The sequence below is a fragment of the Aythya fuligula genome, chromosome 5, assembly GCF_009819795.1.
Source record: "Aythya fuligula isolate bAytFul2 chromosome 5, bAytFul2.pri, whole genome shotgun sequence".
In the NCBI taxonomy this organism is placed as follows: domain Eukaryota; kingdom Metazoa; phylum Chordata; class Aves; order Anseriformes; family Anatidae; genus Aythya; species Aythya fuligula.
This window is the reverse complement of record NC_045563.1, coordinates 10,108,780-10,132,792: the sequence shown is the minus strand read 5'-3', so window position 1 is coordinate 10,132,792 and position 24,013 is coordinate 10,108,780. Positions and strand designations below refer to the sequence as shown.

Sequence of the window (24,013 nt, the reverse complement as noted above, 5' to 3'; positions counted from 1 at the left end):
TCCTGGTGTATGTTCTCCATGAGGAGCAGAAAACCTTGAAACAATCATTCAGATCAAGAACTGAACTTAAAAAAAAATCCTGTTCTTTTTCTGGCACTACTGTGTGCCATTTATGGAGGTCAGTCATGGCAATTTGCCATTTTCTCTTTTGTGCTAGTTGGGTGATATTTTAACTAGGCAGTTGAGAAATAAGGCAAGTTTCTGGGGAGAGAAAATGGGAGTATTTTGTGAACTTTGTATACCCATTTAAAAACCTCCCTGTAATGAGCAAAGATATAATCTAATGATCTTTTTCTTAGAGGGAGAGATCAAAAGGAGGAGACTAAGCTGGTCTCATTTTTGGTATGTTGTATTTTATTTGAAGAGCTCGTCCCTGGGGGAGCTTTCTTTTCATTGATTTTCTACTGACTTCCAAAGTTACTCTTAGGCAGTGTGTGTAAATGTGTTATCTAACAAGGCAATTTGTTGTATGAAAACTAGCAACTTAGCTACAGTATGTTAGTTCCTTTAGAATAAAAAACACACAGAGTTTAAATGCTACTTCTGCTGTAAGCAGCTCTCACACAGGCCTTATAAGAGGAGTGGTTGTGCAGATTTTATAAGGTGATTTTTTACATTGTCACACATACATACAAGAATGGCAAGTTGAGGAGGGAAGGTAATCAACTCTGTGCTCTCAACGCATTGCTCAGGAACTTTGTTGTACACATCCATACATCTTGGAGTCTCCTGGTCTTTGCTATAGCCTTTGACTGTCTTGCAGTGGAAGGAAGTAAATGTTGAAGTGTTTGTCACAATTACAGCTGGCAGCAAACTTTCCATCATCCTCAGGCAGTGGAAAAGCATTGAGAATGCTCTGAAAGCAATGCTATTAACCATGTTCCTGGGTGGCTTTGCTTGGAAGAGAAAGTAAAAAGGAAGGGCAGAGCTGGCCTGCTACTAGTTCTTGTTTGTTAGCTGCTTGTTTGCAACTGCATTGCTACATAGGAATATATTCCAACTATTAAGTAAATGTCTGTGTCTCAGCGTTCTTAAAATGTTTTATATTCCTTGTGACTTGAACCTTGTAATAGACCATATGATTTAAAGTTAATTTCAGTGACACGAGTCTTAGTCTTACTGTAGCAAAGGTTCCTGCACTCCTAGTCTGAGAATTTCCTTTAAAATGCTAATTTAAGAATGGGTGAAAATATTGGATATTCTGTTCTTTTCGAATCTTCAGAAAGGTAGCAGAAAATAGTAGTAGGATTCTTTTTTTTTTTTTTTTTTTTTCCTTTAGCCCAAAGTCTTAACTAGCAAAGTTCAGTTTCTATGCAGGTGACTATACTTGAGGGGTTAGAAAGTTAGAGTGGAGAAATGGGCATATTTTGCGGGGTAAAACACATGCTCTGTATGGAGTCCATTTGGCTGGCAGTTCAAAGGCCTTTGAAGAGTCAGATTTCAAGCAGGGTAAAGGAGACCAGTGGTCCTTGGAGGTAGGGAAAGCAGACAGCTATGACCATCCCACAGTGATTCCAGAGCCATCATCTCACCTGATATTGAAAATTCCCCTCTAAAGTTGGGTTTTGCACTTTGTAAGATATTTGAGTGTCTAGACAGTTCTTTATCTTTGGTCTCCTGCTGAGCTACATGCTATGAGATGTTATATTCCTCAGCCTCATGGGTACAACATGATATTGTGTGTTTTTTTTTTTTTTCTTGCATAGTTGCTTTGTATTGTCTGCATTGTACTGAGAGTAACCTTTCCCAGCTATCAAGGTTGTGCTTGTTCAGTTGTCAATAGCTGATTGCCTGTGAGCTGTGGTTTTTGTTCTGTTTTACAGACCTGGGTCTGTGTTTCCAATCTATGCCAATATTTTAAGATCTTCCATATTATTACATGCTTCAACTCCACATCTGGTACCAAGTTTCAGCTCAAACAGGAAACTTCCAGAGCAAGGTGTTAATAGGCCTAGTAGGCTAGGTCTGGGGCTTTACGAAGTTAGCCTCTAACTAGAAAAGACAAGACAACTTTTACTGGGCCATTTGGCCATAGTTAACTTGAAGGTATTGGTGGCTAACCAGGAGAGAATCTTTTCTAGAAACTGAGAAGAGTGGGCTTTCTAAAGGCCTTAGAGATGAACGTCAGTCTTAAGACTCTGAAGAGAAGATGCCTTTTATGCTAGGGAATTTATAGTTATCAAAGCATTAAAAAAATCTGCAATTCTTTTGTTAACCCCCTATATATCTTGGGAGCTTTACAGATTCCTCTCAGTAGCTTATGAAGCGTTTTTAAACCTTAAGTCTTGGTATCAACTTTGGTAGAACTCAGTTCCAAACTTAAACAAAGTGAGTATGGGTTATTTCTGCCTTAGGTTTTGCCAACCTCTCCCCTGCCTCCTGAATTCTAAGTTTAGTAGATTAAAGCATTTGTGCTTTAAACCACATCAAGTCATAAACTTCTAAACTTGGAACTTAATGTTTCGAGTGTAAGAGTTTTTTTTTTTTTTCCATAGACTTTAGGGGGTTGGACTCAGAACAGAACTATTGATTTAGTGAAAAAAAAAAAATCAGAAGTGATGAGCTGGTATTAGCTCTAAGAGTTATTTTTTTCCCCCAATTGTCTTTCTCCACAGTCTCTCTAAGCAAAACAAAAGAATTTTCTACACAATTCTGGAGCTGTCACCACTACTTGATTCTTCGAACATGACGCCAGAGGATTGGGCCAAAATTGCAAAGAAACTTGAGGTACTGAAGTGTGGGATAAGATTTCATTTGTTGCTTAAACAAAAACAGTAGTATATTCAGTGTACTTAGCAAGGGGTAACAGTGGAGGAGTGCTATACCTAAGTATTTGTTTAAGTTTAAATGCTATGCATCTTTCTTAGTTACTTGCGAAGTAACAAGGATTGCACTTGCAAGGCTTGCAAACTTTTTTTCCTTTTGAAAATGTTGCAGACTCATTAAAGTTATGGTTCTTGCAATGATAAGCCATGTCATAATTCTGTAAAAGAATAAGTAAAAAAAAATGCAGCCGTGATCAAATATGGTATGTGATATGTAGATTGGGATGTTCTAAAATGTTGGCTAAAATTCACTGTCCAAAACTGTCAAATAAAATCCTCAGGGGTAGGTGGCTTAGCAGGAAGTTTTGTCAGTTATGCAGCTTAATGTTCTAACAGTGCAATGGTTGGCTATTAGCATAAAAAATAATTTCATGTTTATACCTTTCTTACTCTGGGCACAGACTGACTTGATTAGCATTGGCTTTGCAGTTAATAGAAAAAAATGTCATCATGGTTAGCTTCCACACACTGTGAAACGTTTAATGTCCTAGATATTTCTGTATTTATAGATAAGCTCATTACATCCTCCTCTAGATTAAAAATCAGCATTTCTTTGCTCCTGTTCCCATTTCTGAGTTTAACTATGTGCTTTTTGGAAAGTAGAAATATGAAACATTTTGAATACTTCACACCAGAAATTCATACATAGCTGTTATAAATAAATAATCACGGGCCTAGTAAGATACAGCTCTTCCACTCCTGCTCGCTCTGCAATAGTGGGCTTTGTAGAGTAAATCTCCTTAAACCAAGCTGTACCAATTTACATGGACAGTGTAATAATGCTGGGAATGCTGCTGAAGATTATGTAACAGTCTTTCACCTTCAGGTCCTTTAATCCTGAAACCACCAAACTGGGGATGATGCTTCTCCTATGGAATGCATATTGCCAGGGCAGAGAAAGAGACAGAGCTAATGCCTGGGTGTGGAGCCTCTAGAATGGAGCAGGGATGCAGCTGGTGAAAGTCTAGGGCCGAAAGCAGGGTAACACAAAGAGGGGAATGCCATGCTGAACAGGAGAGAGCTTACTTTTCTTCAAAAACAGCATATTAGTTTTATTACAACTTCTTATCTCAAAAAAAAAAAATGCTTCTTTCTTGTACACAGAATCTGGCTTCTCTGTATGTATGCATCTAGTACATGTAATCCTACTGAAAAGTGCTGAGAAGGGAAAAAAAAAATCGTCAACTATCCAGTTTGTGTATAGACACTGCCACTTTGTGTTCACTGAGTATGTGAACACTTGGCACAACTGTAATGTGCTGGAGACTTGTCTGACTGAAGCATTTTAAGATGTTTCTGTGGGCTTTCTCCTTAATTGCCAAGCAGATCTTTTATATTATGAAGCTTACACCAAGCTATGTTCTTTATTATTTAATAAGGTTCATAAGGCTGACAAGATTTGTGAAGTGTCTTGATTGAGTTAGGACAAATGTCTATTTCTGTGCTCTTAGCTCCTGAAATTGCTTATTTTGTTGCTGCATTGGTGAATACTGCAGCAAACTTTTCGCATCACAGTGTCGTTTGGCCTACAGAAGAATCTGGCAACACTGGCTGTTATTCTGCTGGCTGACTGGTGAGAAATAATCAGAACTCCACTGAAACTTTCAGTAGATAGCAATATGCAGGGATGAGTATTAGTGAAGAAATGGCAAAAGGACAACTGGAAGTGTGCAGGTGGATTTGGAGGTGACTGTTACCAGATGTCAAGTGCGTGTGCCTAATATAAAACGAATTAAAAAGAAATCTCATTTAATTCTATGGAAACAAACAAACAAACTTTCCCCCCTGCTGGCACTTCTTCGATTTGATCACACTTTTATGTACCAGTCCATGTGACCAAATTACATTAAAGGTCTCAGTGTCTCTCACTAAAGTGATCACTACGTGCATAATTCTTGAAATAGAGGAAACAATTCTTTTTTCTTCTGAAAGGCAGTAGGTGACTTTATGTTATCAAGGTGCAACCTGATCGATCTAGTGGGTGGCATCCTTGCCTATGGCAGTGGGGTAGGAACTACATGATCTTTAAGGTCCCTTCCAACCTGAGCCTTTCTGTGACAAACAGTACAATGCATTAAGAAAAAGCTTCCTCTGTGGAATTGTATGTAGATTAAAATAATTATAAAATTCCTGTTTGCATCCATACGTGTCTGATAGTCTAAGGGACTTCTCAGAAAGCAGCAAGCATATGTACCTTAACTATGACCAGTAAAAAGCCTCTTCAACTCTTGCTATCTACGGAAGTCACATACTGCTTGATAAATTACGGCTTCTAAACAGAAGAGGGCACTCTTACACTGGCAATTTGCCTGTCTGCCCGCCGGATTAAACGGACTGTTTTTTCTATACATTATGATAGCCTTGGTTTGCCTAATCTGTTCCTGTAAATGGTGTAATCCCTAAAGTAAAAGCAGCAACAAGAAATCAGACTATGTGACTAATTTGCATATGTTAACATTCCCGTTTAAAGCCATTGCTAAGCTTTTCTTAATTAGCTGTCTTCTGGTTTAAAAATGCTGCATTAATATGTATACATAGACGAATCACTTTGACTGTTCCATAATTAGAATTACTAGCTCTAGTGCTTATTGTCCTATTAACCCTTAATTATAATTAAACTGAGAACGTGGATAACTTTAGGAGGAATTACAAGTTTACCATTTAAAGTATAATACTGTTGCTTGCATCAGTGAAAGTCATGCAGTTTCTGCCACACTTGCTGATGCCAGTGCATTTTTCTAACAATATGAAAAATGTCTCTCCGTCTCCAGGAGCACTATGAAAAGTACGATGGTTTTGTGATCCTTCACGGCACCGATACGATGGCGTATACTGCTTCAGCCTTATCCTTCATGTGTGAGAATCTGGGTAAAACCGTTGTTCTGACAGGATCACAGGTAATGGACTTAATTTGCAGTCAAAGTCAAAAGCCCCATTTACTGGTTTTGTATGCAAAACTATGTAGTATCCTCATCATCACTATCTAATTTAGTAGTGTGGGGCAGGCCGCTACCCAGGGTGAGTGGTCGCAGTGCTGATAGAAATTAGCGAGAATTGACGCGTTTACCAGCTGAGGATCTGCCCCATAATTCTATCATTAGTGACTTTACAATTCTGTACCACATCAGACCAGTAGTTCATTGTGGCTGGGACCAGATGCTTCAGAGAAAGATGTAAGAGCCTGTCACTGGCCATTGTGTAATAATCGGTTTATATGAAGAGCATCTTTCCAGCCTCAGGTGGCTGCTGGCTGTTAGTTGTCGTTTTTTGTTTTAAAGCCCTCAAGCTTATTATTTTTACTTCATCAGTTGTTACCCCATTTTATGTTACTCATTGTTGCATTATTTCTCTTTTTTTTAGTAATTAGTGAAATAATCTCTAAGCAATATATGTATTTTTGATCATTTCTGTTCCACAGAGCACCAACGTGGTCTGTTTCTTTTCCTCTAAAGACTAGATTTATTAATTTTCATTCTCTTAGCTAGAGATCAGACCTTTGCATATTGTCTGAGGGGGAGGGGTTGTCTTTCTAGAATAGCTTGCTTGAGTGTAAAATACAGCTCTAATCACAAAAGAGAGATGAAACATAACACTGTAAAATTCCCCTCCCCATCTCATAACTTCCCTTTCACATGTGGTCTATTTGAAGTCAAAATACAAAAGTCTAGAAAGGAGCAGACTCCCACTTACTGTCTTGACATGGAGCAGTCTAGTTGTGATACATCACATTCAGTGCTTTACTTTCCTTTTTGCTGTATTCTTCTATGATCTAACAATAGAGCATGTGATTTTTTTTGCTGAAAGGAGCTCTGACTCTGTTAATACAGAGGCAATCTGAAAAGGCATGGAAGTCATCACTATCACACTCAGCAGACCAAATTTCTGTTTTTAATCTTTTCCTGTTCTGTTGGTAATAACCTACTGGCTCAGTTCTTGTCTACTATGAGGAAAGATGGTGCAAGAGAGCCATTCAGAAGCCCACAGTGGCAGTTCTGCAAGAACTGGGGCTGTTGCTTTTTCTCTGTACAGTCACTTCTCCCATGCTCGGTCACGTAAACTGAGTACACCTGCTTTCTATTCTTGATATTTTTCCTGAATCAGACTCTCCTTTTAAAAACAATTGCTTAGTCATACTAGAATCATCTCAACATTAGGTTTAAGCACTTAATTTAAAGAAGTCTGATAGCACAGAGGGGAATCCCGCCATCTGCTGCAGCCTAAAATAGTTTGGATGAAGAAGGAAACTTTATTTGTCATAAATCATTGTTACATAAATTATTCATGTATCTCTGTTTCACAAATTGGACTATTTTTTCTGCTGTGTAGGCTTTACAGAAGGGAGAGTGTTTAATTTCAGTTTCTGTTCTTCAGGTGCCCATATATGAGTTGCAGAATGACGGCCGAGCCAACCTTCTGGGGGCGCTGCTCTTCGCTGGGCAGTTCGTGATTCCTGAGGTCTGTTTGCCTGTGAAGATTGTCTCAGAGGCTGCTTTCTTCCTGGCTAGGACACATAATTTACACATTCTCCTAGCTAGGACACATACTCAAAATATCTGTAGGCAGTAAGGAACTGCACTTGAAAAGGAAAAAAAAATGGATTCCACGGAGGTAACCAACCCTTCCATGGTTTGCCAACAGCAGTGTATGCTGTTCTCTCAGGATTAATATCCCATTTTGCCTGTGTCTTCTATAAAGACTATCAGGTTTGAAATGTCGCTCACTGCAGACTTGAAATCAGAGGTTCCCTTGCAAATGGGTGGGATTTGAAGCACTTAAGTCAGTTTTGGAACTGAAAGTTGCTTTGAAATTTTCAAGTTGCTTTAGAACTGATTGGCAATATCTTCTAGCTCTAGTACTTGAAGTGTCAAGGATGATACAAATAATAAACATGGAAGCATTTCTATAGTTTTAGCACCCAGCCTTTAAAGATGCCAATTCTGTGCAAGCTGAAAGTCTGAGAGAAAACTGAGCAGGTTGTACCTTATTTCACTTCTGCCATGCTCACACAGCCAGTCCTTGCGGGATCACAGCAATAGGTGACTGGCTAAGAGCTTCATAACTAACAGCTACTTTGAGGTATCTGTTTTCCTTCAAATTTAAGTTGACATACTTTAAGGGACTTCAGAAGGAACCTAATTATTTATACTTGGTGACTCTTTTGAAAGTTATCCTACATTTTCACTAGGCCTTTTGTTAAGATTTTGGATTCGGAATTTAGATATAACTGATGAACTTATTAAAAAAGTCCATGCTGTGCCTTTTCTCTGTCTCTGAAGTGGACTCAGGCATATTTGCTGTCTCCTGGACTATGCCTCATGAGAGGATTACGAAACTAGTTAGTTCTTAACTTGTTTTGTTCTTAAATTCTTAAACCAATGTGTGACAGATGTGCCAACTCTTTTTGAAAGGGTAAGAATTGTAAACATCTACTAGCTTCTGAGTTGCTTTAAAGATTTAGAAAACACTTTATAAAGGACAGACTACAGTATTTATCTACTGAATCTTTTAATTACTGGCTTATTCATAGACCTGTTTCTTTACTTGTCTTGCAGGTGTGCCTGTATTTTTATAATAAACTGTACAGGGGAAATAGGGTGACTAAGGTGGATGCTGGGAGTTTCAATGCCTTTTCCTCACCTAACCTGCCTCCACTTGCAAATGCTGAGGTTGATATTACAAGTAAGCAACATCATCTCTTAAGCCTTGTAATTTATGCCACATGTAATAGAACTCTAGCTGAAAAGAATATGTGCTTATGTAGTTGAAATGCTGTTTTTAACCTCAAATTTATTTGAAAACACTCCGCTTTGTATGATCTGAAACACTTGACTATTCATTCTATGCTCTGACAGTCTTTAAATTTTAGTAAGACTGAGAATTTGTGACTCGACTGTACTTATCTATTGAATACGAATGTGAGCTAGACTGACTGTGACTTAAGAACTGCACTAACCAAAGGGAACGTTGCCCCTGTGTCATGAAAATGCTTGCTGTGAAGATAAAAATGAAGGAGTGAGGACTGAAAGAACAAAGAGCTTAATTTCATTAATGACCATGCTGGGCTCTGAGATCAGGCAAAAGAGCCATTGCCGAGTACTTGCAGCTTCAACAGATCGTCTGTTAGATCCATGACATTTTGTAGAATGTTTTACTGGATATTTAGGACTCATCTAGGCTGCAAGCACATCAAAAATAGCAGACTTGGAATATGCTCCGTGTGAAGTTTTTTTCCCCCCTAACTTACTGAGATTCCCTCTAATTTTTGTGTGTCTGCTTTATAAGGAGGAGAAAAACTACATGAAGATTTCAGTATCCTTGTGTAAAGTCATTAACATTCTGATGTCTGTTCTTGGATAAATGTCAGTCTTTCTTTGGAGAGTGGAGAAGAGAGATACATCTGGAATCTAGCCAAATGAGTTGTTATGAAAAAAACATACTAAAGAACAGTTTTCAAAAATGTAACAAGTTTTGCAAGCTGCTTTTGGATTGCCTAGGTATATTCAAAAGGAGTAGGCCATGGTGACAATCTCCATTATTGCCACAAACAGGAAATAGGAAGGGGTTCACAAATTATTTTACTAGGAGTTCTAGCTCATCGCCATGCAGCATGGCATTCTGAATGGTTTCTACTAGTAGGGAGAGACATTTTATAATACAGAAAAATAAATTTAGCCTTCAACCTAATGAGTGAGAGTCACTTAACAAAGTTACAGGATCAAAGGCCTATGTTTGTAACAGGCAGACAAATTGAGGAACCCTGTAAGATGCTGTAGTGGTCTTTAAGACATCTCTCTGGTTGGGAGTGTGCCACTGTTGTATTACCGTGCTGTGTCAAATACTGTGTACCTGAAATCAACAGAAATGCTATTAGTTGATTGTTGTAGTAAACTGGGGAAAATCTTCTTCTTTCATTTTTTATGGGCTGCATCATATAGGGTATAAATAAATTCAGTTTACTGACTGATCAATAATGAAATCAGGCTGAAAATCGCATACTGCTTCTCTCTTGGATTTGAATGACCTGTTTTGCGATTCCTTGTCTGTAGGAGAAAAATGAGAAAGTTACTAAGTACTTCCCTTGGCCCATTTTGTGTCCCATTATCTTTTCAGTAGAATGCCCCACTGAGGTCAGTGAGGATTTCTGATTTAAAAACTGAAGGTGTGATAGGCTCTATTTTTATTTGTTTCAGTTGATTACCCAGTTAGGGTGGCATCATTTATCCAAGATGACGGTGTCAGTATTGAAGGATCGTTCCATTTTGAAAAACATAGTTTATAGTATGGGCAATCTACTAGTGCTGCTTTATTTTGTCCAAAGTAATTGTTTGAAACATAGCTGTCTCCCTTGTGTTTGCTCAAACAAGCCTAGTATGAAGCTTTCATGGAGACAAGGGATCACTCAGGGCTTGGAAAAATAAACCAAACAAATGTAGCATCTTTTAATTATTTTTTTTTTCCAAATGACTTTTGTATAATGTCTTAATCTTCCTGTAGACAGGGCTGACTCTTGCTGCTTCAGCATTATGTAGAGCAGTCTGACAACGCCAGAAGGGATAGGCCATGTGCAGAAACTCTTCCTTGGGCTTCCTAGTTGTAACAAAGCTGGGAATGAAAATTCCAGAGAAGCAGACTGGTGGCAAAATAGAGAGAGTGAGGAATGTGATGGAATATGCTTGTGATCATGGGCTGGTACACAGGAATGAGGAGAGGAGCTGCTCTTCGAGGCTAGACGTACCATATAAAAGCAGCAGGCTACTTCAGAGCCGGAGAGGAGAGCCAAAGGCTTAGTTCTCTTCCCCTCCCTTACCCAGCTCCAGCTCACTTCTTCGTTCTTGATCTCCATGCCTTTTTTTTTTTACCATCTTCCCGCTTCAGGTGAAACTCCCAGGGGATTACTGATCCCATCAACTGGCTGTGCTCTCTGCCAGACCTTAACTGTGTTGCCAGCACCTAGGAGACCTGTTTTCCAGTTTTAGACTGGCAAGTGTGGCAGCTTCCTTAAGACTTTAAATTTAGCACACAAAGCTCTTGTAAGAAGTGAAAATTCTAGCAAACTCCTCAGAGAAATAGAAAACCCAATTTCAACGGGAAGGGCTTTTGCAGCAGGATCACAAAACATGAAGTGGACAATATAGGAATGAAAAACAAAATTTCTAAAATCATAAAGCTTATGAATTGAAATGCTTTATTGTATTTCTCTCATGTTTTGAGAACAGGAGAGACAAGGAGGTCTCTTTCACTTGAAATGTGTAAATAGTCTCAGTATATTTCATAACTGATTACTATCCTCTCTTCTCTGTTGTCTTCTTAATGAAGCAAATATGAAACTTGCTTTGTTACCTCGGCTGGACTTTCTTCATCACACATGCATGTAACTTCTGGGAGTGGTGCATATGTACAGGACCATATGATTAGACCCATAACTTGTGTAGGGGATGAAAAGAGCCCGTGTGACTGTATATGCAAACGGGGTACAGCAGTAGCAGGTTAGAAGGCCCTTTAGATCTCATCTGTCCACCAGTCCTATTAAAGAGAAGCTATTTGTCACTGGCCAAGTCTGTGTCTTGGTTGGCAGTGCTGGTTATTTATAGCAAAAAACCCAAGTCATTTAAGCATTAAGGCAAATGTCAGCTCTGCTCACTGAAGTGCTCTTGGTTTGTTTTTCCCCCTAGTAAGCAGGCATGTTGGTTCTTGCAGTGATACTGTTCAATTTAAATATTCATTTCAAAAGGCGTGTGTCAATTGTTTTATAATAAACTGCCAAAAAAGGGGGTCTATGTTTGCTTGCCTCCTTCAGAAATTTCCACCCATAGGTTGGCCTCTGCTCCCCACCCCTTGGCTGTCGCAATGAATTCTAATGAACGCTGGGGCAGCTTATATAATGGTACGGCTCGCCAGTGGCCCAGCAGAGAGAGATGAGAAGAAAGTGTTGCTGTTTGTGTGGAGCTCTGCAATCAAGAAAAGCTGTATTTCTTGTTTGATTTCATAACTCGGAGTTCAGTCACCACTCCTAAGGGAGGTGTCGCTCTTAGTTATAGCTCTCCCATTATAAGTTGAAACCTGCATTGTGGCATAGGCGCTCTTAAAAAAAAAAAAAAAAAACACCTTCCTTGCTGCTTTCTAGACTGTTGAGTTTCTTGTTCTCTTTTCTATTTTATTTTTCAGTTAGGTTGATTTTTTCTTTCCATACTAACCCTATCACCATAGTTGTGTGTGTGTGTGTGAATAAAGCTGAATAAGATAAGGACTCTGTATAGTTGTACTATTTTTTTTTTCTTGAATGAAAAATACTCTGGGATGTTTCCTTGCTGCCTCCCTGTTTAACCCTGGGATGTGAAGGAGGCCAGTGTTTTTTCTTAGCTCTACTTTGCCCAGTATCCTCAGGAGGCTGAAGCTGCCTCTCCAGTGATTGCAAAGTTGCTTCTGTGAGGCTCAGGAGGAGAACAAAAGCTAGGCAGGCTTCAGAGGATTCAAACCTGAAAGAGTTTACTTTGTGACCTAGGTATATACCTCCCTTTCAAATTTGTTGTTCTGACCTGTACTTTGAAAAGCTGTAGTGCTTGGGAGGGAGGGAGAGATTGGGAATAGCAGAGTATCGTTTAGGTGATTGTTTTGTTTGGGAAAATAAACAAAAAGCCTTAGTTTCTTGAATATAATGTCCTTGAATAATGCAACCTTTTCTATCCCAAGCCACTTTCAATACAGGATGTAAATAGCTATTACCTTTCTGTTTAACGTAACATTGCTTTAGGAACTTTCTGCTGTGCAGGACCAGTTGCTAACTTAGTTTTGTTCCCTAGCTTTGTATCTGTATTTACATAACACAGCACACTATATAACTTAAACTCTTCACAAGCATGGCCCATCCAAGTCAGGACAGGTGACTGTTTTCTGTTGTGCCTAACCTGTATATCCCTAATTAGTCACTCTTATCCACAGAAGAAAATGTTAAACACCAACACATAGAACTTTTTGTACTTAACTTGTTTGTATGAGTTTCTTAAGAACTGTTAGTGATGCCTGAGATGATTTTTTTCTTTAACAAAACAGATTGCTGCACACTACAGCCAAAGGCTGCAGAACAACTGGTTTATTCAGTGCAGTGAGTCTGCAGTACTGTGCACATTATGCAGGCTGGGGAGATTCATGACCAAGAGAATATTAACTCAGGGACGATCTCTAGTTCTTCTTTTTTTTTTTTTTTTTTTTTTAATATAGTTTGGAATTGCATCACTGTACTGTGTCTGAATGCATTATATTTATCTTGAAGATGATGTGTTATTTGGTAGAGTGTACTCCAAGTGTACAGGTACAGGCCTGGATTTCTGAACCTATCCTCTGATCTCTCGCCTTGGTCTTCTACTTTTGGCAATATCTTAGTCAACCATGCCAAGGCAGGTTTCCTCAGTTCATTCTTCAAGTATGTTAAAGACTTAGGGATGCTAGCAGTTGCCAAACTTAGTAGTACGCATTTATAAAGTTTTGGCAGGGACTCCTAGGTTATGGAGGATAAAGAAACTGATACAATTTTATTGCCATCCCTTCTCACAGAGGAGGCTGCTTTTAAAGAATTAATCTGTTGGAAAGTTGGAAGGATTTAATGTATTGCCAGACACTGTTGCTTCTTAAAGCACTATGCTCCTGGGTGAATGTGCTTAGCCAGTCCTATGAACCTCAAGTAGAACAAACACATGGCTTTGTGCACTTACCCATTTGTCTCCTGCAGTTCTCATAACATTCTCTGGAAAGCTCTTGGAGGCCTTTTAGACCTACTTGGGCAACTACTAAGTCCAGCCAGGTGATTTCAGAACCATGCTTCTCACAAACACATGGTGGAAGCTGTCTGTATTTCTGTTCTCTATTTGCCAGAGCATTAGGAATCCATGTGCTGAACTGGGGTGGATAGGGTAAACAGGGTGCCAAGCCAACTGCAATGCATGATAGTTTTTAGAAGGAACATACAGAGGCTGTAGATGTTTACAGGCACCACAAAAAGGGAAAGTTCGCAAAGTCTTCCAGGTGACTGCTATTTTCTGTCCTGACTTTATGGATTATACTGTTTTTGGTATCTCTGATAATGGAACAATGGAGTAAGCTTCAATGCAGGTTTTTAAATGTACTCTGAATTTTCTTGGAAATGGCTGTCTGCTGATTACAACAGTAATTGGTGTGAGTAACTCTTCACATGGCTGAGAACACATCAGTATCAAAATTTGGTTTCTCCAAAATCTAAAAAGCTTAGATCATGATGAGCTACACAGTAAGGTCTACTTCCATTGAAACATGATGCTCTGGGCTGTTGGCTGCTGTTAGTAAAACTTCTTTCATGTACTTGTAACAGACGCCTGCACTACCAACACTGGGCTCCTACACTGAAGTAGTAAAATTTTGAAATCAATAATGCATGACTTGGCTTCTAATAATGCAGCACAAACAAACTATTAGTTAAACAGCTGGCTTCTGGCTCTAAATGTATAATCAGAGTTAATTGAATCCTTGCTATTTTATTTAATCATTAGTAACTACATAATAAACTCAGGAGGTGATTAGCAGCAACAGTAACTGCATTTGTCATATTTCTTGTCTAAGAAGATGAAGGTCTGCTTTCTAAACGTTAATCCGGGCTGATATCAGTCCAGCTAGGTAACAGTAAGTTCTGATCCATGTGTCAAGTCAGCGGATCGCCTGTGCCAGACGTGCATAACAGCCTTGTGCTGGAGACTTGCTGAGCACTTTGGACTGGGAGAGTGGACACTAACGGGACATGGTCAGCATTGTGAACCAGTTGGGTTGTGCACTCCAATGGTTTTTACTGCTATCAGGATTTTCTTTTGAAGAGGTTGTAGTATATATTCACTAATGGTTATTGAAATAAAATATTCATTTTGGAAGTCTTAGCTATAAAATACTATTATATTGAAACAAGTATATTTGTTAAACATCTCTTTGAAGGGCACTAACTCAGAAATATTGATGAGTAATACTGTTTTATCTCGGAATGTATACTCTTTTGGAATTAAAGCTAAAATATATGCAGGTCAGTTGAGTCTGACCTGCATACGTCCTTGAAGTCATATTTTGTGGCACCTAATAAATAAAGTGTGTTAGATCAGCTGCTTAGGCTGCCGTCTTAAATGGGTCTTCATTTCCTCTTTAAAAAAAAAACATCATCTTTCATGAGTCTCCTATATAAGAAACATTTTTTAAAGTAATGCTCTAAGTATGAGGTGCTACCAAGGTACTTAATATTACGTCTTTAGTATTACATTTAAAATACAATTTCTCTTTAACAGTAAACTGGGAAACAGTGTGGAGAGCCAATACCAAAAAGAAATTTCGAGTTCACACCAATATGAACAGGAATGTTGGGCTTCTGCGAATCTTCCCAGGAATCACTGCTGCTGCTGTAAGTGACACCACTTAATTTTGGAAGTAGATGAAGTGATTCTCAAATACTTGATTAGTAAGCTGTAGTAGGAAAGCTACATTGGAGTAGTACCAGTGGTTGTTTTTTTTTAGGGAAGGGAAAGTATCTGTCTTCTTCTGATAAACATTTTCTGTAATATCAGAGCATTCAGAGACTATTTTCATACACCATAAACTATTCATAAAAGCTTTTAAAATACCTTTTATCTAAACTGTCTGGGCTTTGGAACTTAAAATTAATTTCTTATAAGGTCTCATAAATAGCTCAAGTGTACTTTTCTACAGAGGTATAGGCTACGATGACTGTGGAAATGCTTTCTTGCTGCATATTAAGGCATATTATTAGATAACTTGCCAAAGAATACATAATATGAAGGGTGGAGGTGACCTACAGCTCAAGCTTCTTTTTCAAGGTTCATTTTATCTCACACTGATGCATGATCCTCAGTATTCATACAGAGTTGAAGATTCAAAGTGGGATTTTGCTGCTCTGAGCCTTTACAAATAGTTTCACGGAGCTATGGTTTTAGGTAGATTTGTCTTTAAATTTTTCTCTATTACCAGTTCCATTAAATTGACGGGTCTTTCATGGCTGTTGCCATCTTAAATTGAATCCAGTAGTTTAAGCAGCACTCCTCAATTATATTACTATTCTTTTTAGGTGAATATGAACAGATGGGAAGGCAGAGGGGTGGTATATTTGCAATAAAACTCCAACTGCATAGTTAGTCTCAGGGGGGCTTACAGCGTATTGCATTTAGCATATGTAATCAGCAGTGAAACATCTAGGTTGTTTAAAATACATCTTTCTAGAAAGAGAAATTTGCAAGGCATTTTCTTACACTGAGGCACAATAGCTAACAACTAATAGTTGTCCCAGAATGAATTATTACTTTTTTTTTTTTTTTTAAATACCTTCAGTTAAACCAATTATTTTTTGAGTTAAAAAATTCCATGTTTCATTAGAATGTTCTTTCCTGAAAGGTGAGAGAGTCTCTTAGGCAGATGTTTGTTTGCAAAACTCTTTGCTGAAGTAACAAATCTGGGCAGGGGTGTGTGTTCTAATCTGAATTAATAATTCTGTATTTATTTTGTAAGTGTAAATCTACCCTTTTGTTCCTCCATGGTGCAACCATATAGCCTGTTAATGGTACTTAAACAATAGCATCCTTTCTCACACTAAGGTCATGACTGGAAAATAGTTTATTTTAAAGCCTATCCCTCCAGGAATTTAAAGGAAAATAAAGAGTGAAATTCTCAATTTCTCAATAACTCTCAAAAGTTATTCTATAATCTGTTACTGTTAATAGGATGTACAGAAGAGCATGAGAAGACTGTAAGACATCAGATCCTTATAACGGGAATAGCCCATTTTTTAAAACTGTGCTGTATGTGAAAATCTTAATGTGACATGAATGCATCCTTTGTCTCAGTTTCCTGTCTTGTTTTTAAACAGGTAAAAGCATTTCTTCAGCCTCCAATTGAGGGCATTGTACTTGAAACATATGGAACTGGCAATGCCCCAAATAACAGAGAAGACTTGCTAGAGGAACTCAAGAAAGCAACTGGACGAAAAGTAGTGATTCTAAACTGCACCCAGTGCTTACGAGGGTCTGTTACAACAGTCTATGCAACAGGGCAGGTGAGGGTTGTGCAATGATTTCAGACTCTACTGCTGTGTAAGGAAACATTTCACTGATACAACTTGATTGTATAAGTCTAGTAATCCCGGTGTATAAAACCAAATTTGTTAAACTGAAGATATTGTTCGTAAAATAACTATACCAGAAAAATCTTAGGCTGGAAGCATTTAAATACATCTGCAAACATAATATTGCTACTCCTAGTCTGAATGGTCTAAATAGTCAGCTAAAATACCAAATCACTGTCTGCTTGCTCCTGTGGTGTGTAGCTCTCCAGGATACCTTGCATTAGATTGTTAGAGTCCCTCCTGAAGGCATTCACTGAGCTAGAATCTAGCTTGTGGATCAGATGATCAAATAGAGTAGTATTTGATAGGCTAGGAGTTACTTAGTTAAAATACAGGAACATGAGGAAAGCCTGCAATTCCAAGCAATATTCCAAATATCATTGTTTTATTTGACTAGAAGTGCAACTGAATTCATAGAGGAACTGGGAGAATAGTAAGTAAGGAAGCATCTGTCTGGCAGAATGGAAATCAGTTGTGTTTAACTCAGCCAGCTTAAAGCAGACTTTGTGTAAATGCTCTTAATATTCGGGACATTTTGTAGTGAGTTTCTTAATTGTGTATTAAGACATGACATCACTAAGACTAATAAGAGCTCAAAGCCATATGAGAGTGCATGTTGCATGTGGTGGTGTGAAGGAAGCTGGTTTAACTGGCCTTTATAAAAAGACCAGCCATTAAACATCCAAGAAGCGCTGCCAGAGGGTGACTCATCCCCCTCTTTTAGACACCTGTTTGTGTTGGGAGCAACCACCTGTCTGGCAGAGCTTCTTAATTGACTGCTCTTGTTGTTGGTTGGTCTTGCCATCGATTGCAAGACAAACGTAGATCCTCTAAATTGGTGCTGAAACCTGCCTATTTTAACATTGGTTTTGACACAGCTTTAGATTGTATTTGTTTCAAGATCATATAGTCTGTTTTTAGCAGAAAGCAAAAGTGATTTTCATGTTTTGTTCACCTATTCAGTATTCTAAGTTGCTGTATTGTGAAATGAGCAGTCATTTGAGTGTTGCTAAAATTTTGCCTAACTTAATGGGGGTGTTTTGAGAAGTATCAACTTCTGCAGAGATCTCATGCTCTGTAGCAAATAAAAATAGGAATACATGGATTATATAAAACAGTTCACACAGAAAGAAAGCAGTTAAGTCAATAAAGACACCAAGCTTGTATTTGAAAACATGAAAATGAAGCCTAGGTTTTATGTGATCTTCTGCTTCAAATAAATTATTGAAGTATATGGGAGGGAAAAAAAACAACAAACAACTCAGCTCCAGGTAAAAAATTCTCCAAGTGGACAACTCTAAAAATGGCTTTTTGCACTTTAATCTAGACTGTTGTTCTACTCAGGTCACTAGCATTTGTCTTAGTAAACCACTGTAATGCTGTGTTGAAATGTGTTCGCTTCTGGCATCCATCTTTTATGTGGAGTATGTATTATGTTGCTTCAGCATCCACTGATGGAGGCTGTCCTGTTTTCTTGGCATCTTTTGAGATGCCACTGACAGAGCCAAGTCCTGCAAAATTACTTCATTCTTGTTCTTTCATTGCCTTCTCAATTTCATAAGGAAATGCTCAATGGAGGAAGTTTGGATGAATGCTGGAAACTTGCTGTAATGTTAACTAAATATATATATATATTCATTCTTTAAATGAAGTCTTTCACAGGTCTTTGCATGTGGCTAGGCCATTTTTTACTCATTCATGCTAGTCCAGTGGGTGAGCTGAGTCCCTGGTTTCCCTTGAAGTATTTGTTTTAATTAACTGAATGTGTGGCCTCTGAGCCATCTGCATAGCAGAAACTTGTAATTGAGGGGACTTCAGGCATAGGAAGGAAACTAGGAAATCCTTTCCTCCTTCTCTCTCCCAAGCCCACTGAAAAAGCCCTAAGTATTTCTCACCTTCTGTCTCTATATTTTTTTTTGTGTGTGACTTTTAAAAATGTTACTCTGGGGCTCTCAGAGGTGGTTAACATGCCGATTAAGTCGCTGTATTTTGCTAAAAATATTAGTTAAGTTACTACAAGTTTCAAAGCTGAAAATTACATGCAAGGCATTTAAAAGTAAATCAGTGTAAAGAACCTACTAAAAGATGCTTAACTGTGAAGCATCACGTAATAACTAAGATGATGGTCTGTAGTTTAGGGAAGTCTGAATGTTTGCCCAGGTACAATTTATCTGAAGATCTGAAATCTGCTTTGTCTTTGCTCTACACTTACGAAGCTTGCTGACCATAGCAAAGATGCTTCTGCTTTTTACTACCAGAAAGATCAGTTTAAAATACTGAATCATCTCTCTTAGCTTTTCTCGTCAGAACTGGGTAAAGTGCGTATTTAAGTTTTATGTTCTCCATCATATACTACTAGTGCAGTCTGAAAGGATATGAAAGTACTCCTGCTGTGAGCACGCAGTAGTGCTGGAGTTCATCCAAAGTTATGCCCCATAAAAGAATGGTAAATATGTCTGAGTGAGAACAGCCTACTTGGCAATGTTCAAAACGCCACCGGGTTAAAATGGAGTAACTGCAGCTTTTCAGTACAGGTAATCTGGCAGCTCTGCAGATAGCTGGATACAGACCGGTAACCTTTCCGTTTGAGCACGGCGAGTGACCGTGGCAAGTGTTTGGTTGAATTCTTCCATGTTCCTGCATGAAGAGGAATTTTAAGTACAAGTCAGCTTTATTCATCTGGCTCTAGTATTTGCCCAGTATTTGATGGCTAAAATTACAGAAATCACAGGTGGGAGTACAAATAGTGGAGGCACAGCTGCATACTGTATTCTGTGTTGCTACATATCACTCATGTATGTTTTTTGTACACACAAGTATTTTTGAATGCTATGCTAACTGGAGTCATCATTTCTTTTTATTCAGACTCTCGCTGATGTTGGAGTAATTCCTGGAGGTGATATGACACCAGAGGCAGCCTTAACTAAACTGTCATACACACTTAGCAAGCATAAGCTTAGCTGGGAGGAGAAGAGACAGGTAAATATGTCAGTGTGACCTTGAAAGCCTTTAACTTTCTCATCTGCTGTGCTAACTTCTGCTCAGCTGAATGCCTTGAGCTTCTTCCTTGCATTTAAAAGCAATTGGTTCCAGAGCCATAAAGTGAATGTCACATGCTTGTTTGTTTTTTTCCTTATGGAAAATAGTGTTAGGCAAATAAACATACATAGATTGGGAAAGAAAGGAATTCTCTGCATAAATCAATTGAAGACCATAACCAAGCCACAAAAATGCAGTAGTCAACCCTGGGCATTTCCGTAATAAAAGCCCATATGTGGAAATCCATAAGGGAGACAGAATCCTAACCCTACTGATGTCAGCAAAGATCTTGTCATTGATCTTAGTCTGGTAAAGATCCAGGACTCATTCACAGAAAGCTAATTCTGAAAATATATGGTACCTGCAGCCTCCTCCTTTACACCACTACTTGTGTCAGTGTGAGAGAGATATTTTATAAATGCATCAAAAATAGAGGATTATTTTAAGAACCAATTGTAACTGATTTTAAAATCTTAATCCCTTTAACATTGTTCTTTCTGTTTATCGGTGTTTAATAAAGCCATTTTCCCCTAAATTGATACAGTTCCTTTATACAAAGAGCATACAACTTTGAATTAGATAGAAGGACAGCAGTCTGCAGGAATGCATGTGTTTCTGTGTTTGTATGCAGTGAAATCATAACTCTGACACTTTGGGAGATGACATCACGATGAGTCACTCTCTAGACTTAAGCACTGCGTGCACATGTGTATCTTATGATGGTGTTTTGTTTTATTAAAATTGAGACAAATTTGATCTTAATTTCATGCTCAATAGCTTCCAACCAGTAGGAGCTCTGAGACTAACATGTTAGGATACCTGTGATCCTAAGTGGGTTGACTGGAAGTACCACTTACTGTGGTTACAAACAGTTTCAGACTCTGTGCTTTCAGTTGTTTGCTAAAGCCTTTGCTCTGAAAAATGAGAGGAGGAGGGGCTATGTGTTTTTTTTGTGAGGATGGCAAGAACATATTCTGTGCAAGAACATGCTTAACAGGCAGCATAATGTTGTGAGTTGTGGTATTGCATGTGTTTGTGTATATATACTTTAGAAACCCGGGCTCTTTACTGGTGCCCCCTTGGTACACTCACTGACCCTGGAATATACATATACTAGCCTCTTTTTTAACACAGACTTTAATCTGCTTGCACAGAGGATCATTTGACCTGTGACTGGAGAAACTTTCCGGCTGGCTTCCTGCCTAGTGTATGGGTTAAAACTAAATTTGAGATTCAGTTTGCCAAGGTGAGGTAGCTGAATTACTCAAATGAGGACTTGGTGACATTATATTTTATGTACCACTGGCACAAGGTATACCTGTATCTTCACACGCTGTCCTTTGTAATGTGTTACACAGTGTTGTGAGGTAGTGCTGGCAGCTCCTTTATATGGCTTAAAAAACAAAATAACTTTTACAATTTCTTGAAGTTAAGCAGGATTGATTTCCTCATTTGACTCACACTGCAGACCCACCAACCATTGTGTTGGCGCAACTAAGGGAGCAGCATGCGACGTTGCTCGGGCAGGAATGAGTGGTAGAGACCAGGAGAAGAAGAAAGCCTGGAAATATGTTGTCTGTGGCAATATCTTCAGCTAAGCATATCACCAAACAATAGTCTCCCAAGAGACAGAAGCTCTCCTGAAGCTGGCGTGGTTATTTTAGGATTCTCTTTCAATACGGAGAAGCAAGGAATTTGCCCCCAGACACATGCAAATGGCTGCAGAGCTGGTAGGACTGAGTAAGGCACACAGGGTTTCTGCATTGGGCTCATTTAGCACAGGTGCCAATTGCTAAGGTTACCTGTGCAAAGCGATGATCTCAACCTGTCAAACTCTAAAAGCAGTTGGTATCCTCTGAGTGAGTTACACGTATGTGATGGGACTCTTCCAGCAGACAGCTATAGTGTTGTCAGCGCTTGAGAGTTTTTTTTTTTTTTTTTTAAATAAAGGGCATGCCTAGACATAAGTAAACCTCGGGCATTCCTCCTTCCAACATCACATCTGTTTCGTGCAAACTTTCACAATCCTGCTTTTTAAAATTCTAATTGAAATAACTGTGCTTTATACCTGCATCAGCAACCTGTAATGAAAGAGTGCCAGTATGTAAAATTGTCAAAACTGAGGAAACCAGTTGCTTTTTCTTAACGAATGGCTTCTTTCTCTGTTCTCCGGATTTCACATAACCCATCTTTTAGAGTATTTTAATTTATTACTGTGTTCAAGCAATTTCTGCACATTAATTAGCTGTCCTTTTTTTTTTTTTTTTTCCTTTTTTTTTTTCTGGTTGTATTGGATGAACCCACCCTGCAAACTGTTACACACCTGCTTTAATATCAAATAATTAGTACTACAGTAAACCCTCTGCTTTTAAAACAGGCTCTATGGCCAAATTTTAACAAAATCAGAGCTAATGGAGCTATTTGAAAATCAGTTGAAATAGATGACTGTCCACAGGCAGCACTGGGCTCTTTGAGACCTAAATAAACAGTCTGTGTTGGAGTACTGAGTTTTGGAAATGCTGGCAAAGGCAGCATTTCCAAATATTCTGTTCTTCAGCCTTACTCTGCTAATTACTCGCTATCTTTCTGTTTTTAAGTAGTCTGCCCCACTAGGGCAGACAAACTTACCCCACTAGGGAAGTTTGTCTGCATACTCTAAAAATTGGAGGAGTTTTGTTATGTGCTTATTTTGGTTTCATTGCTTTAGAAGAAAGTTTTATTTCCCCGTCCCTTTTTCTTCCTTTTGTCTTTTTATACTTGCTGTCTTCATGGCACAGTAACTATTTCTTTAATCTTTTGTCTGCGTTCAATTAGTTTCCATAATTCCTCCGAACAATTTTCTAACTCGATCCTAAGATTTTTTTATTAGACTGCTACCATATTTTTCCTCTGCTAACAAAGGATTTGATTGCTTGCTTTTCAGATGCTGAGTGAGAATCTAAGAGGAGAAATGACTGTTGTACCCACAGGAGCCAAGATCTCTCTGAGAGATAGCAAGTTTATTCAAGCGATTGCCAGATCTCTAAGTATCAGCTGCAAGGAGGTATATACTTAAATATTTAAAACCAAACTCATGTAAATGCTAAATTCAGTTAAATGAACCTAGCTTAAAAACGAGCAACAAAGCTGAAAGAAAATTGAAACATTAGACCTTTTTTATTCTTATTTTTTTTTAGTACTGAGCGTCCCAGCTAGGCAATTGGGGTAGAAAGAAAGGACACAATGACAAGCATAGCATTAAAATGTTTTTAATTAAAAACATATTATCTTTTTTTTTTTTTTTTTCTTTGTAGACCCATCTTGAGTTTATTTTCTTGGCTGGCTGGCTACAATAGCAAGCCTCAGACAGTTGCTGTAATTCAGGGTATCAGTGATATGAAAAAGTGCTGTGTGTTTTTGTGGTCAAATGTATTGACAGTTTGTAGCAAGCCAAATAATAAGGGGTGAAACAGCTTAATTGTATGTGCAGACATAGAAGGATGATACTAGGGAAGCATTACACGAAGATAATTTGTGCTTTTTAATATTAGTCTCTCCCAGATGGAAAATCAGAAGCTATCGTACTGGTTTTTAAGATAAAAGCATTTGCCTTTCTCTTGCCTCAGTGTCAGGGAAGATGGGATTTTTAGTAGCTGTATGAATACTGAATTCATGGTTCTTTAGTATAAGAACTGTGAGGTTATTTAGTGGGTCTGTGGGGCTTGGCAGTAGAGGTTTGGAAGTACAGGTTAAACAAATATTTGGGGATTCGCATGAATAAAGTTGTTGCAGTCTTGAGGATAATGGACGATAGAATCTTCTCCAACTCCTACCAGCCTTGTTTCTCGTCCTGTAGTGATGTATAACTCTGGCGCTGCAGAGATGGTAATTAGTATGTGCACTTAACTGGTATTAATACCAGGTAATTGTAGTGTTGCTAGGGAGGAAGATAAATCTTTGTGGATGGGAGACCTACAAAATGTAAAATAAGCATGAGGCTTCTTTCCTTCCAAGAATTAATGCTACCAGTTTT

At 38.4% G+C, this 24,013-nt stretch overlaps 1 protein-coding gene across 1 annotated transcript in view; it reads left to right on the top strand.

The window, feature by feature from the left end:
* The window catches only part of ASPG (asparaginase), a 44,782-nt gene that overhangs the window by 7,227 nt on the left and 13,542 nt on the right, over positions 1-24,013 (top strand). The window contains exons 3-10 of the mRNA XM_032188525.1: positions 2,616-2,727; positions 5,597-5,722; positions 7,197-7,280; positions 8,378-8,504; positions 15,119-15,231; positions 16,708-16,893; positions 19,828-19,941; positions 22,925-23,044. Coding sequence (XP_032044416.1) covers positions 2,616-2,727; positions 5,597-5,722; positions 7,197-7,280; positions 8,378-8,504; positions 15,119-15,231; positions 16,708-16,893; positions 19,828-19,941; positions 22,925-23,044 — 982 coding nt within the window. The remainder of the gene's footprint in view (positions 1-2,615; positions 2,728-5,596; positions 5,723-7,196; positions 7,281-8,377; positions 8,505-15,118; positions 15,232-16,707; positions 16,894-19,827; positions 19,942-22,924; positions 23,045-24,013) is intronic.